Raw genomic sequence first — 14,908 nt, forward strand, 5'->3', positions numbered from 1 at the left:
TAGAGGCAGGGTTTGAATTCACATCTCTTGGGCTCTCAACACTGTGCTTTTCCCATTTGGACACTCTGGTGCTGGACACCTGTGTTCTTGTAACTTCTGGTCTGGGGTGTTTCCATTTGGAAATGCACGAGGCACGGTTGGGAAATGCCACGTGATGGGATTCAGAGTAGGGAGCACATGGTGAGACAGAGAGAGGATGTGTTTCTCCTTCCATCTTTGCACTGCGCTGGAGACATGCTTCGCCTTCCTGGCTGCCTTGAGAACATCAGGACTGATCCCATTATGTGCTTCAACCCTGCCTACATCAGTCACCCCTGGACCCCCGGATTCTCATCCCTGTGTGGCTCTGGCATCCTTTCTGTGAGCCTCTTCCATCCCCCCCTGACTCTTAAAACCCCTCCACTGTGCTCTCTGGAACTGGAAGTCATTAGCAAACCCTCCGTAGCCTCGCATACTCTGAAATGTTCCCTTCACCTGCTTGTCTGGGTTCTTGCTCAGGGACCCTAGTTTCTCTCCCATTCTCCCTGGATCTGTGGGCACAGAGGAGGGTGGTGACCTCCTTGTTCCTCTTTGCTGTTTCTTGATCATTCTCCCTCTCTCTTCCCAGGTCATCAGAATGTACCACCCAAGGTACCTTCTGTATCTGACACCCACTGAGCCTCAGGTCACCCCCATCCATCCCTGAAGATTATAGCTTATGGCTTGCTGTCACTGGCTCCAACTGTTTCCATCCTTAGTGATGTCAGTTCCTCGTGGATGACCCTTCCCATACCCAGACCTTTCATTTTTCTGACCTGTTCAGTGACTTTTCCTCCATTCCTTCTCTTCCATCCTGCCATGGCATACCCTTGACCTTGTCATTGCAAATAACTGTGTAATCATAACCCACATAATCAATTCCAGAGGTCCCACTCTTTTTAGGTCATTTCCTCCACTACCCTAATTCCAGTCTTTCAGCCCCATGGGGATATACAGCTGGTTGTTTCTGTGACCTTTTCTCTGTCCTCTATCCTTTGTCCCTCTCATCGTCCTCAGCTACTCCCCCTGCCTTACATTCTTGCACTCATCTGGCAAAACCCCAACCTTTGTTAAACCCAGCTTTCTGCCTTTTACCCGTGCAATTGACTCTGATGAAGGAAACTGGAGAAAAACACACAGCCACCTGGTTTCACTTTAAATTCCTGACGTCTGATTTCAGGCAGATCTTTTGTGCCGCTGCCCAGCATCCTGCTCAGGTTTACAATCCACTCTGACTCCTATTCTCTAAGATGCCTGCCTCCTCTCTCCTCACACCTCCAACACCTCCTCCTCCCCACCCGCTCTTAGCAGGAGACCTTGCTTCGCAGTTCACTGAACACTGAAGTGAACATCCGTGAACATTTGCCTGCACGTTACAAATCCGCGGGCATCTGCACCTGTTTCTTCTAGGATGGCTGAATTGTCCTCACCAACCAACCCTTCCATGTGTGCACTGACCCCTATCCCCTCTTTCATCCATTCTCCCCCTTTCTAGTCTGTGTCATTAATATTGTCCTCATTTCTAGATCTTTCCTGTCAGCATAAAAACATGGCGGTACTTCTCCCATCTTAAAAATTCACTTCTTTGACCCCCATCTTTGTCTCTGGCTCTACCTCTTTTGCCTTATTCCTCTGTTCATTTTTGGAACCCAATGCCTCAATAGTTTTGTAAATTCTTTTTCTCTAATTCCATAGTTCTCCCATGCTCTCTTGAATATACTCCAGTCAGGCAAAGGTCTCACTCTTTCTGAGGATCCCTGAATTGCTAAATTCAGAGGTTAATTCTCAGTCTCTTTCTCACTTGACCTGTTAGCACCAGTTGCTATTGTTGGTTACTTCCATGAAATTCTTTTGCTTGCAGAAAATACACTGTCTTGTTTTTCTGCCTAGCTCACTGGCTAATCTTTTTTTTTTTTTTTTAATCAGAGAATTTTATGAAACACTTTATTTTTTAAAAAAAATTTTATTGGAGTATAGTTGCTTTACAATGTTGTGTTAGTTTCTACTGTACAGCAAAGTGAATCAGCTATATGTATACATATATCCCCTCTTTTTTGGATTTCCTTCTCGTTTAGGTCACCCCAGAGCACTGAGTAGAGTTTCCTGTGCTATACAGCCGGTTCTCATTAGTTATGTATTTTATACATAGTATCAATTGTGTATAAATGTCAATCCCCATCTCCCAATTCATCCTGGCTAATCTTAGTCTTCCTTGTTATTTCTTTCTCATTTTCCCACTCTCTATCTGCCGAAGGGCCTCAAGGCGCAGTCCCTGGACCTCTTCTCTATCTGCTCTCATTCTCTGGATGACCTCCTCCAGCCCCGTGGCTTTTTTTTTTTTTTTTTTTTTTGCGGTACTCGGGCTTCTCACTGTTGTGGCCTCTCCCGTTGCGGAGCACAGGTTCCGGACGCGCAGGCTCAGCGGCCATGGCCCACGGGCCCAGCCGCTCAGCGGCACGTGGGATCCTCCCAGACTGGGGTACGAACCCGCGTCCCCTGCATCGGCAGGCGGACTCTCAACCACTGTGCCACCATGGAAGCCCCCAGCCCCGTGGCTTTTAATACTGAGTACGTGCTGGTGATTTCCAACTTTAAATCTCCAGCCCTGCGTCCTTCCGTGGCCTTTGCCAGACTACTTGCCATGTTACTGAGATGTCTAATAGGCATCTGGAACCTAACACATCAGACACTGAATCCCCATCTTTCCGTTCAAGGCTGCTCTCCCATAATCTTCCTCCCATCAATTTATTGCCACTCCACTTTTTTAGTTTTTTGGGCCAAAAACCTGGGAGTCATTCCTGACTCCCCTCTTTTATCTCATACCCACATCTGACCTCTCATTAAATCCTGTCAGTTCTACCTTCATAATATATCTGTAAATCAGAATCTGGCCACTTCTCACCATTCCTACCCCTGGTCTACGCCGCCTCACTGATCTCCTGACTCTGCCCTTGACTATCTACAGTCTATTCTCAGCAGAGTATCCACAGTTATCCTTTAAACTGAAAAAAGGGGGCTTCCCTGGTGGCACAGTGGTTAAGAATCTGCCTGCCAATACAGGGGACACAGGTTTGAGCCCTGGTCCGGGAGGATCCCACATGCTGCAGAGCAACTAAGCCCGTGCGCCACAACTACCGAGCCTGCGTTCTAGAGCCCACGAGCCACAAGTACTGAGGGCGCGTGCCACAAATATTGAAGCCCGCGCGCCTAGAGCCCAGGCTCTGCGACAAACCACCACAATGAGAAGCCCATGCACCATTCACTGAAACTAAAGCCTGCGCACAGCAATGAAGACCCAACGCAGCCATAAATAAATAAATAAATAAATTTATTTTAAAAAAACCCGAAAACTGTTTAGAAATGAAACTTTTAAATTGTGAGTAAGACAAGTATAAATTGTGTCATTTTTCTAAGAGAATAGATCTGGAAAGTTCTCATCACAAGAAAAAAATTGTAACTGTGGGGTGATGAATGTTAACTAAACTTATCATGGTGATCATTTCCCCGTATATCCATATATCAAATCATTATGTTGTACCCCTAAAACTAATAAAATGTTAAATGTCAGTTGTATCTCAATTTAAAAACATTGTGTCGCTTCTTATGTTAAGGCCCTTGGATGGTTCCTTTTTTCATTCAGAGGACAAGCCAGAATCATTTCCATCAGTGAGCAAGCTTTACAGCATCCGCTTCCTGGTCCTTCTCCTCCTATTTCTCTGGCTTCATCTTGCTCTTTCCCTCACTATGTTTCGGCTATACTGCCCTTCCTAAAAGTCTACAGACATGCTAGGCAAACACTTACCTAAGGGCTTTTGTCGTTGATGTGTCCTCAGACTCCCCCCAGACCTCCAAAGGGCCACATGCTTTGTTCCCTCAGGTTTCACTCATATTTCATCTTCTCTTTGAGGCTTTCCCTTCTAGGTTTTAACTTGCCCCTTCCCCTCCCCTGTCCCTCAGCATTCTCTCTTCTCCTTCCTGGCCTTATTTGTCTCCACAGCATTTGTCATCCTCTGACCTGCTAGATGAGTATTGGTTTATCATCTGGCTCTTTTCCTGTCATGTGAGCTCCAGGAAGGCAGGGATTTTGGTCTTCTTTTATGGATTGTGTTCCTGGTACCTAGAACAGGGCCTGGCGGAGTGGTGCTTGATGCATTTATAAACTGGTTGGATGAGTGATAGAGACAGTCCTTCGGAAAGCTCTCTTTGTGGGAAGACTTTGTCCTTGGGCCAGTTCCGTGTGTCCAGGAAGGACACTAGATGTGGTGTGGGGTTCTTTACTACTTTTCTTCGATTGGGTCTGGGAGTAACAGTGGAAAGATGCTTGGGGTGTCTTAAGTCCCACCTCCTCTAGATCTCCCTGACCCTCTAGTGCATTGTGAACTCTTTCTTCTTTGACAGAACTTGCCCAATCATTACTGTCTCAACCCAGGACCAGGTACTGGGTGCTAGTGTTCTACATTGCTACTTTCTATGTGTTTGTATATGTAGGTGTGTGCCTGTGTGTGTGTTTAGCATCTCCCTGCTGGAAACATTAGCTTCTCTGGGCACAAATGGGATTGTCCGTGTCTTTCTGACCGTCATTCACGACATCCAGCACAGGGCTCCATATGGAGTAGGCCCCGGTAATATGTTTGGTTGAACCAACTGTTGAATGATTTTATGGTGGGAGTGAGTGCTAGGAGCTGTATAAATAAGGCAGAGGTGGAGGTGCCATCTGGGGACTTTTCTTCTTTGAATGGTTTCTGAGTGGCTTCTGTCCTATGTCTTTTCCTTAGGAGACCAACAAGAAGACAGTGCATGCGAAATACTGCAGCAGATTTGTCCATGCTCCCTGGAAGGATGGGAGCTTGGTCCACGTCTGCATTACCAAGGAGAAGTACACATGGTACAGTGAGAGAATTCATGCAGTCCTGGCCCGGATCCAGAGGAGGTTGGTGTATTGCATGAGGGTACATTGCATGATCCAGTCTCTCTTGAAATTCAAGTCTGCTTGAGCTCTTGGTAAAGCCCAACCAAGAAAAATGGCCAATAAGCATTGTTACGTCAAGATTGCCATCTGATGGTTTGCTGTTGGCCTCATTGTTAATAACCAAAGGGTATGTTTGGATGCAGATTCTGAGCCGCCTTGATGCCAGTGCAGACTCTGAAAAACAGCAAACAAAGAGGTAGTTATCATGTTGATTGTGCATCACTGTAGGAGGCAAAGGAACACTTCTGCTTATGTCTTGCATTTTTTGTGGGCCTCAGGTGCATAGCAGACTGTATGACACCTGTCCTCTGTACTCTTGAATATTACCTTTCAAGGCAACTGTTACAATGTTGTGAAACATTTATATGCAATGGAATAATATATATATATATACATATTAGAAATCTGCTAAAAATAACTTCATGTGATCCCTCTCAACCCTGCTGGTTCTTAAAATATGGTAATGCTCATAAGAGTCTAGTGTACTAGGCTGTGACCTCAACATCAGCTCCATGGGGTGACCTAGCTCAATGCTTTCATCTCACTGATGCCAAGGGAGGTGCTCTAGATGATGCTCTAGAATATGAAGACCACATCCATTTAGGTGCATGGGCCCTAAGGTCAGATAGAGCTGGATTCTAATCCCAGTCTGCTATTTTCTGTGACCCTGCGCAGGTTAGTCAGTGTCTTTGTACATCAGCTTTCTCATTTATAAAGCAGGAATGATAATGCCATTTACAAATGTGTTCTGTGGATTAGATTAGATACTAAGTGTAATGAGTTTAGGCTAGTACCCAGCCTGTAGTAGTCACTTGCAATCAGAGCTTTTTCCCTCCTTCCATGTTTTCTGTTATAAACCACAAGCTGCAGACACCTGTCTCCCCCCATATATACTCTGCAGAGCCCCCGTTTCTCAAAACCCAGCTGGTGATGGGTTACTCAGAAAAAGTAATCCTTGCTTCTGGAGTCTTCTGTGCTTGTGGTTTTGGGATTGACTCCCTAAGGAGAGTAGTTTGGATTTCAAGTCTGGGGAAAAGGAAGCTGCTTAGAAGATACCCAACCTGGCAGCTCCTGAGTCTGTTTGTCCCTCTCCTCCCACCAGGTATCAAGGGTTGCTGGGAAGGTTTCTCTCCTCTTGTATTTTCTGGAAGACTTCATGGAGAATTAGTATCATCTCCCCCGTAAATGTTCATTGAATTCACCATTGAAGCCATCTGGGCCTGGAGTTTTTCTTTGTGGGAACGTTTTTTTTTGTTTGTTTGTTTTTTAACTCTGCATTCAATTTCTTCAAATATACATAGAGCTGATATTGGTCATTTATGTCATCTTTATTTTCTAAGTCTGACTGGAGGTTATCTGTCCTATCAATCTTTTCAAATAACTGGCTTTTGGTTTCACTGTTGTTTTGTTTTGTTTTGTTTCTCTGTAGGGTTTTCTCCTTTCTATGCCATTGATTTCTACTCTTATCTTTATTATTTCCTTCTTTCTCTTTACTTTGGGTTTAAGTTTTTTAAGATAGATACTTAGATCACTGATCTTGACCTGCCTTTCTAATATAAACATTTAATTTTATAAATTTCCCTCTGAGTAGTGCTTTAGCTGTCTCTCACAAATTTTGATATGTTGTATTTCATTTCATTCATCTCAAAACATTTTCTAATTTCCCCTTTGATTTCTTCTTTGACCAAAGGGTTACTTCCCAAGTATTTGTGGATTTTTCCTGATAGCTTTTAATTTCACTGTGGACAGAGAAATACTGTATGATTTCAGTTCTTATAAATCTGTTGAGATCTGTTTTGTGGCCCAGAACGTGAAGAAAAAACCACTTTTGTTGGGTGGAGTATACTTTAAATATCTCAGCTCAAGTTGGTTGATAGTATTATTCAAGTCTTCCATATTATTACTGATTTTCTGCTTAATTGTTCTATAAATTATTGAGAGAAGGGTGTTAGAATCTCCAACTATAGTTGTGTATTTGTCCAATTTTTCTTTCAGTTCTAAAATTTTTTCTTCATGTAATTTGAAGCTCGATTAGCCAATACATGTACATTTAGTGTTGTTAGGTCCTCTTGATGAATCAACTCCCTTATTATTATGAAATGTCCCTTTTTATCTTTGGTAATATTCTTTGTTATGGAATCTGCTTTGTCTAGTATCAATATAGCTACTCTGGCTTTCTTTTGTTATTTTCTGCAGGATTTTTCTTTTTTCTGTCCTTTTACCTTTACCTATATGTATCTTATATTAAAATAGGCTTCTTGTCAACAGAATATGTAAGGATATTATTTTTAATCCAATCTGACAATCTCTGCGTTTCATTGGAGTGTTAAGATCATTTATATTTAATGTGATTATTGATTTACTTGGATTTAAACCTAAGATCTTGCTGTTTGTTTTCTATTTGTTCCACCTATTTGTTCTTTGTTCCCTTTTTACTCTTATTCTGCCTACTTTTGTTTGAATATTTTTTACGATTCCATTTTATCCCCACTATTGGCTTGTTAACTCTACCTCTTTGTCTTGTTTTGTTGTGGTGTGACTACTTTAGCATTTACAATACACATCTTTAACTTATCACAGTCTAGCTTCAAATAATAATATATTGCTTCACGTACATCATGAAAGTCTTCAGCTTCCATTCCCTTTCTGACTTGTCTATTGCTGTCCTACACTTTACTTCCACATATGCTATAAACCCAAAATACATTATAAACAATCAATTGTCTTATAAACAGATTTAAAATGAGAATAAATGTATTTTGTATCTATTCACATATTTGTGATTTCTGTTGCTCTGTACTCTTTTTGTATAGATCCTAGCACAGGTCTGTTGGTGATGCATTCTCTCAGCTGTTTTAGTCTGAAAAACTCTTGAATTTACTTTTATTTTTGGAAGGTATTTTTGCTAAATATAGAACTCTAGGTTTACAGTTTTATCTTTTAATACTTTAAACATCGTTCCCCATTCTTTATGGCTTGCATGATGAGAAGTCACCTATTATTCCTATGTTGTCTCTGGTTCCTTTTAAGATTTTTTTCTTTATCACTAAATTCCAGCCATTATATTATGATGTGTCGTGGTGTTGTGTTTTTTTTTTTTTTTCTTTCTATTTGGGTTCTTTGAGCTTCTCGGATCTGTGGGTGTATTGTTTTCATCAAAACTGGAAACATTCGATTGTATTTCTTCAAATATTTTTCTGTGCTCCTTTCCCCCTCCTTAGTGTCTCATTACACATGTGTTAGACTCCTTGATATTGTTCCATGGGTTGCTTATTCTGTTATATTTTTTAAACCTTTTTCTCTCAGTGTTTTATTCTGAATTGTTTACTATTACTATGTCTTTCTTAAAATTCCCTGATCTTTTCCTCTGATAGTGTCTACTTCACTGTTAATAGCATGCCGTGTATTTTTCATTTCAGTCATTGTATATCTCTAGACGTTTCCTCAGAGGATTTTTTTTGGATCTTCCGTTCCTCTCCTCATTCTGTTCCTACTTTACCTTCTTGAACATATGGATTCTGTTTGCAATAGCTGCGTAACATCCTTTTTTGCAAATTCTATCACCTGTGTCATTTTGAGGTATGTTTCTTTTGATCTGTCTTTCCTCTGGTTATGGGTCATATTTCCCTGCTTCTCTGTGTGCCTGGTAATTTTCTACTGGATGCCAGATATTTTGAATTCTACATTGTTGGGTACTGGATTTTGATGCATTTTTTATGTGTGTTCTGTGATGCAGTTGTTACTTGGAATGCAGTAAGTTACTCTGGGGCTTGCTTTTAAGTTATGTCAGCGTAGGTGCAGGGGAGCCTTTAGTTCAGGACTAATTTGGTCCTATTATTAAGGCAATACCCTTGTGAGGACTCTACTTGAGGCCACATGCATTATGGAGGCTTTTCCATTCTGGCTGATTGGAAGATGAACTATTTCTAGACTTGTGTGAGCTCTGAGGGGTTGGTCCATCTATTACTTTTTTGATGATTTATTCCCTGGCTTCAGTAGTTTCTTCACACACATGCCCTGATCATAACTTAGCCAGAATCTCCAGGGCATCCTTCTGCAGATATCTGGGGCACATTCTCTCTTCCTTTCAATCTCTCTTTCCATCCCTCTCTGACGCTCTTTCTCTCCTATGCAGTGATCTCCTCTTCAGTATTTTGCCCTGTAAAGTCTAGTTGACTGGGCCTTGCTGAACTCGGAACTCAGTTTCAAGTATTTTTTTTTTGTCTGCCCCACCTTCTCCCCCAGGGTTTGCCTGCAACCATGAATTTAATCTACATCCTGTGATGGGATCCTGAGCCTGGACCACAGAAGCAGTCCTGCTTACATGACCACCTAGCGCTTGGTTATTACTGTGATCTGGGGTTGCTTGATTCTATCCATAAGCTTCACTGAAGCTTCAGGAATGTGCTGGCATTACTAGCTTGACTGCAGTCAGCAGGGTTAGAAGAATAAATGGTGTGAAGTCATAGCTAAAGGCCTCAAAAATATCAGATGACTGGAAGTAATTTACTTTTGGCTTTGGAGCCCAGTATTGGAATTATTTTTCTGTCCTATTGATTCTCCTCTGTAGATGTATCGTTAAGTTCTTAGGACGATGCTCTGAGTGCCACAGGCTCTAACCATTCCCTTTCAACTATTTCCTGCCTAGGATTAAATGGCTACAGGATGGGAGTCAAGTCCTTTTTGGAAAAGTGCCTAGTGATTGTGTCTACATTCTCATTGACACATCTCACTCAATGAAGGGGAAACTGGACCTGGTGAAGAACAAGATCATCCAGCTCATACAGGTGAGTTGGAGCTGTCAGGATCAGGCACCTGGGGGCCTGAGTATCATGAGTGCATCTCCGCCAGTCAACACCTGTAGTGGTTATCAGAGACGCACAGGCCAGGTCTGCACTCAGAAATCACAGAAAAGCCACTTCAGAAAAAGGCTTCCTTTTGCCAGTGAGAGTATCATCAGTTCTTTGCAAGCAGACCCTTCCTTCTGTGGGTCCTTCCTATAACACACACGGGTTGCTAAGGAAATTTCCATGTCCATTGCCCCATTGAAAGATTGGTTTTCTCTATCCTGGAATCTGTGGTGTGCACACGCCTCCATTGTTTTCCAGATACTCTCCAGCTTGGCATGCTTATTTTAATTACCAGTGCGTGTTAGGGATGCTGCATGTACTGGCCCCGGAACTAATGTGTGGGAGGAGCGTGGGCTGATGGTCAGGAGCTTCTGGTCCTTATTCCACCTGTGCTGCCTCTGAGTTGTGCTACCCAAAGCAGGCTGCTAACACTCCCTAACTCCTAGTTCCCACACATATAAATGGGTATCAGAGAACTGTCATGACTTGGTAGTACTGATGTGAGTATGAACCATAGAAAACAATTGCAGGGAGTGTTTGACAGATACAAAATAGAATTTTTAATTTGATGAACTTCTGCTGGAGAAACATGAGCTGATTGATGGAAGGCAAGTGAATAAAATAGCTTTACCAAAAAGATGTTGACCAAAGCGATAACCCTGTTTTGGATTCTTTTAAGCCTTTAGTGTGCATATTCGGTATACCATTAATGTCAGTATTAAACACAAGATATAATATCACATTATATATATAAACTTATATGTGATATATATATATGTTTATACATATATACATTTGTAAATTTTTAATATCCAAACTGTGTAAATTTTATTTAAATGCCTTTTGAACTAGAAAAGATTTTCTCTATTGAATGTAATTTTTAGCTTCTAGAACTGAAAAGAGATATCAAACGATTAACGATATCAAACCCTGACCTGTCCTAATCTTTTCTCACACATAAGTAGTTTCATGGCTAAATAATAATTGTCTCTTACAGGAACAGCCGAAGTATAAAAGGAAATTCAATTTTGTGCAGTTTGATGCTCAAGCTGTTGCTTGGCGGGAAAAACTTGTTGAAATTGATGAGGAAAATTTGAAAGGGGCCCAGGCCTGGGTTAGAGACATTAAGGTAAGAAGGAGGCTGGGTCTGGGAGAAGAAGGATAGAGATCAGGATAGAAATGCTTGAGAAAGTGCTTTGAACGCCAGGGATAGCCATGGCTTCACATAGACGTTCATTTTGCTTACAGAGGTCATGTTAATTCAATCTTTTCTGTCAGTATCTAACATTTAGATAAGCTTCTATTGACAGCACTGCTCTTGGCTCAAGTCTCAGCACTTTTATGAAAACAAATTTCAAAATATAATTTTTTTATACTTAAACATTCATATTTGTTTCTTCTGATGCTTCATTCTTGCTTCAAATGATATATTACAGCTGCTTTTAACAGTGGACTTTGTTAAAAAGTAATGAACTTATGGAAACATACAATACAGTGTGAGTGGTAAGGGCCGAAAGCAAGGAGAGAGATAGGGCATCAGGATATCATAAGAAGGTGAAATACTTTCTTTAGGCCTGCATTTTACTTGGAGAACTTTAAAGCTGCTGCTCTTGGCCTTTACACAGACTACTGGGGAGAATTTGCCTTTCCTCAAATTTTCTCTTGTCTTGAACTTAATTTTAAAAGTTCTTTTTCTAGAACCACATAACATTCCAGAGATTTAAGATATACTAAAACTGAGACCAAGAGTTATTCTTAGAAGTCCAATATGGATCACAAGTATCTTTAAAATAGTTCAGTGACTGAATTTTGAGTCCTGGATTTGACAGGAAGTCACACATGGGCATTAGTGATGCTCCCTGAATATTAACCAAGCAGAACTCTCACTGTCATTGGGATGTTCTGGAGTTCCCTTGGGATTTGTCTTTTAAAAATGGAAGGAGGGGGCCTCCCTGGTAGCGCAGTGGTTGAGAGTCCGCCTGCCGATGCCGGGGATACGGGTTCGTGCCCCGGTCTGGGAGGATCCCATATGCCACGGAGCGGCTGGGCCCATGAGCCATGGCTGCTGAGCCTGCGCATCCGGAGCCTGTGCTCCGCAGCGGGAGAGGCCACAGCAGTGAGAGGCCCGCATACCGCAAAAAAAAAAAAAAAAAAAATTGGAAGGAGGGGGAATTCCCTGGCAGTCCAGTGGTTAGGATTCGCGCTTTCACTGCCAAAGGCCCGGGTTCGATCCCTGGTTAGGGAACTAAGATCCCACAAGCTGCACAGCATGGCCAAATAAACAAATAAATAAATAAATAAAATTAAGATGGGAGGAGGAAATCTATAAGCAATATTAATGCCTGTAAAATTTTGTCCTAACTGGCTACCTTATGCTGGGAAAGAATATTAAATTCATAACCAATTTGTTAAATGTCCAGGATTATCCATTGAAGTTCCTTGGGACATATGTTGTCTTCTTTTACAGTAGGAAATATCTTAATTCAGAGCCCACTAATTTAGGGTTTGTGATAACAAGATATTATATATGTAATCTCATTGGGTAAAAACATAAGTGGGTTCTGCTTTGTGTAAAAATCACTGATGAATAGTATCAGCCATCTAAGTGGCTAAAAATATGTCAGATCATTTTTTTGTAAAGTGTGATTCTGCTCTCTTCAAAAGTCTTCCTTGAAGAACCCTTGCTTGCTTGCTGAATGTGCAAAATTCATTTTCAAGAAGACCAGATTCCTCTATTATTCTTTGGACTGGTTTGGTCCAGGACAACCCAGTAAGTTCAGGACAACACTCAGACGTTCTGAGCCTGCCGTGTGCTGGTGTCACAGAGCAGTGGTCAGCTGGCATAGCCAGTCCTTGGGTCAGAGAATTTAAAAAATTTTAGTTATTGTTATTTTTAAGTTCTAAAAGTTCCATTTGATTCTCCTTCATGTCTTTTTTTTTCTCTGATGAGACCTTTATTTTCTTTGCTGATGCATTTTAGTTTTCATTTGTTTCAAGATTGTTGGTAATCGCTAGCTGAAGTATTTTTTTCATGGCTAATCTAAAATTTTTGTCGAATAATTCTAACATATTTGTCTTCCTGCTGTTGGTATCGATTATCTTTTTCATTTCAGGTTGAGAGCTTCCTGCTTCTTGGTGTGATGGACTGATTATCAATTGAATCCTAGACATTTTTTTTTTTTTTTTTTTGTGGTACGCGGGCCTCTCACTGTTGTGGCCTCTCCCGTTGCGGAGCACAGGCTCCGGACGCGCAGGCTCAGCGGCCATGGCTCACGGGCCCAGCCGCTCTGCGGCATGTGGGATCCTCCCGGACCGGGGCAAGAACCCGTGTCCCCTGCATCGGCAGGCGGACTCTCAACCACTGCGCCACCAGGGAAGCCCAATCCTAGACATTTTTGTTTCATGTTATGAGACTCTGGATATTCTTCTAGCCTTCTGTTTAGTTGGCTCTGTCTCACAATGCTCTGTCAGGGGGATGGGTGGGCCCTGCCTCATATTTCCAGGTGCAGGTTGAAGTTCAGGTTCCCCACTCGAACTCTGTTGACACCTGATGGAGAGGAGTACCTTGTTCCTGCTGGGTGGGAGTGGACAGCATTGAGCAGGGAGGACGTGGTACAGTTGGTGGGGATGAAAGTCCCAGCTCACTACTTGGCTTCTTTGTGTACCACTCTGGCAGAAGTGTTAGGTGATTTATTTTATTTATCCTACTTGGTGTTATCTGACCTTCTTGGGTCCATGGGGTTATGTCTGTCATTGTTTTTGGAAAATTCTCAGCCATTTTTTTTTTCAAATATTTCTTCTGTCCTGTTTTCCCTCTTCTCCTATGTTTCCAATTAAATGTATATCAGACCATTTGATACTGTTCCACAGCTCTCTGATGCTCTTTTCTGTTTTGATTTGCTCTTTTTTCTCTTTGTATTTTAATTTGGGTAATTCCTATTCCTCTGTCTTCACGTTCACTAGTTCTTTCCTTGACTGTTTTGAACCTACAGTCATTCCTCTGTATCTATAGGGTCCTCATTCATGGATTCAACCAACGCCAGATGGAAATTTTTTTTTAGTTCCAGAAAGTTCCAAAAAACAAAACTTGAATTTGCTGCACGCTGGCAGCTATTTACATAGCATTTGAACTGTATTAGGTATTATACATAATCTAGAGAAGATTTAAAGTATATGGGAGGATGGGACTTGCCTGGTGGCACAGTGGTTAAGAATCCTCTTGCCAATGCAGGGGACACGGGTTCGAGCCCTGGTCTGGAAAGATCCCACATGCTGCGAAGCAACTAAGCCCATGCACCACAACTACTGAGCCTGCGCACCTAGAGCCTGTGCTCTGCAACAAGAGAAGCCACCGCAATGAGAAGCCCGCGCACCAAAACATAGAGTAGCCCCGGCTCACCACAACTAGAGAAAGCCCGCGTGCAGCAACAGAGACCCAATGCAGCCAAAAATAAATAAATAAATAAATTTATTTTAAAAATAAATAAAGTATATGTGAGGATGTGCATAGGTTATATGCAAATACTATGTCATTTTATATAAGGGACTTGAGCATCTGCAGATTTTGGTATCTGTCAGAGGGAGAGGGTCCTGGACCAACCCCTGTGGATACCAAGGAACAACTGTACTCTGAACTCTTTGAAAGACTTCTTCACCATCCCACTGAGTTTTTTATTGTTAGCATTTTTATTCTATTATTTCTTAAGGTTCCATCTCTGCTGAAATTACCCACCTGCTCTTGAATGTTGTTCACCTTTGCCATTAGAAGTTTTAAATGTATGAATCACAGTTATTTTAAATTTTCTGTCAGGTGGTTTCAGCATCTGTGTCATATCTGTTTTTGTTTCTGATGAGTAGTTTTGTCTCTCGGTAGTATGTTGCTTACTCTTCTATTTATATGCTTATTTTTTGTTAAAAGCTGGACATCATGTGCAGTATATAGAGACTGAGCTAAATATTTTTAATGCCTGGAAATGAGCATGCCTTTCTTTGTGGGATGGGTTAAAGTTACTCTAATTAGGAGTTGGGCTGGGTTTGAGGTTTGTTTGTTTGCACCATATCCCTCTGATTC

The 14,908-nt window shown here is 41.7% G+C and overlaps 1 protein-coding gene across 1 annotated transcript in view; it reads left to right on the top strand.

The window, feature by feature from the left end:
• The window catches only part of VWA3B (von Willebrand factor A domain containing 3B), a gene marked incomplete at both ends in the record, with an annotated part of 217,727 nt that overhangs the window by 104,701 nt on the left and 98,118 nt on the right, over positions 1-14,908 (top strand). The window contains 3 exon segments of the mRNA XM_079721376.1: positions 4,794-4,948; positions 9,636-9,774; positions 10,835-10,966. Of these exon segments, the coding sequence (XP_079577502.1) occupies positions 4,794-4,948; positions 9,636-9,774; positions 10,835-10,966 (426 nt within the window).

This window comes from Hyperoodon ampullatus (genome assembly GCF_949752795.1).
Source record: "Hyperoodon ampullatus genome assembly, chromosome: 15".
In the NCBI taxonomy this organism is placed as follows: Eukaryota; Metazoa; Chordata; class Mammalia; order Artiodactyla; family Ziphiidae; genus Hyperoodon; species Hyperoodon ampullatus.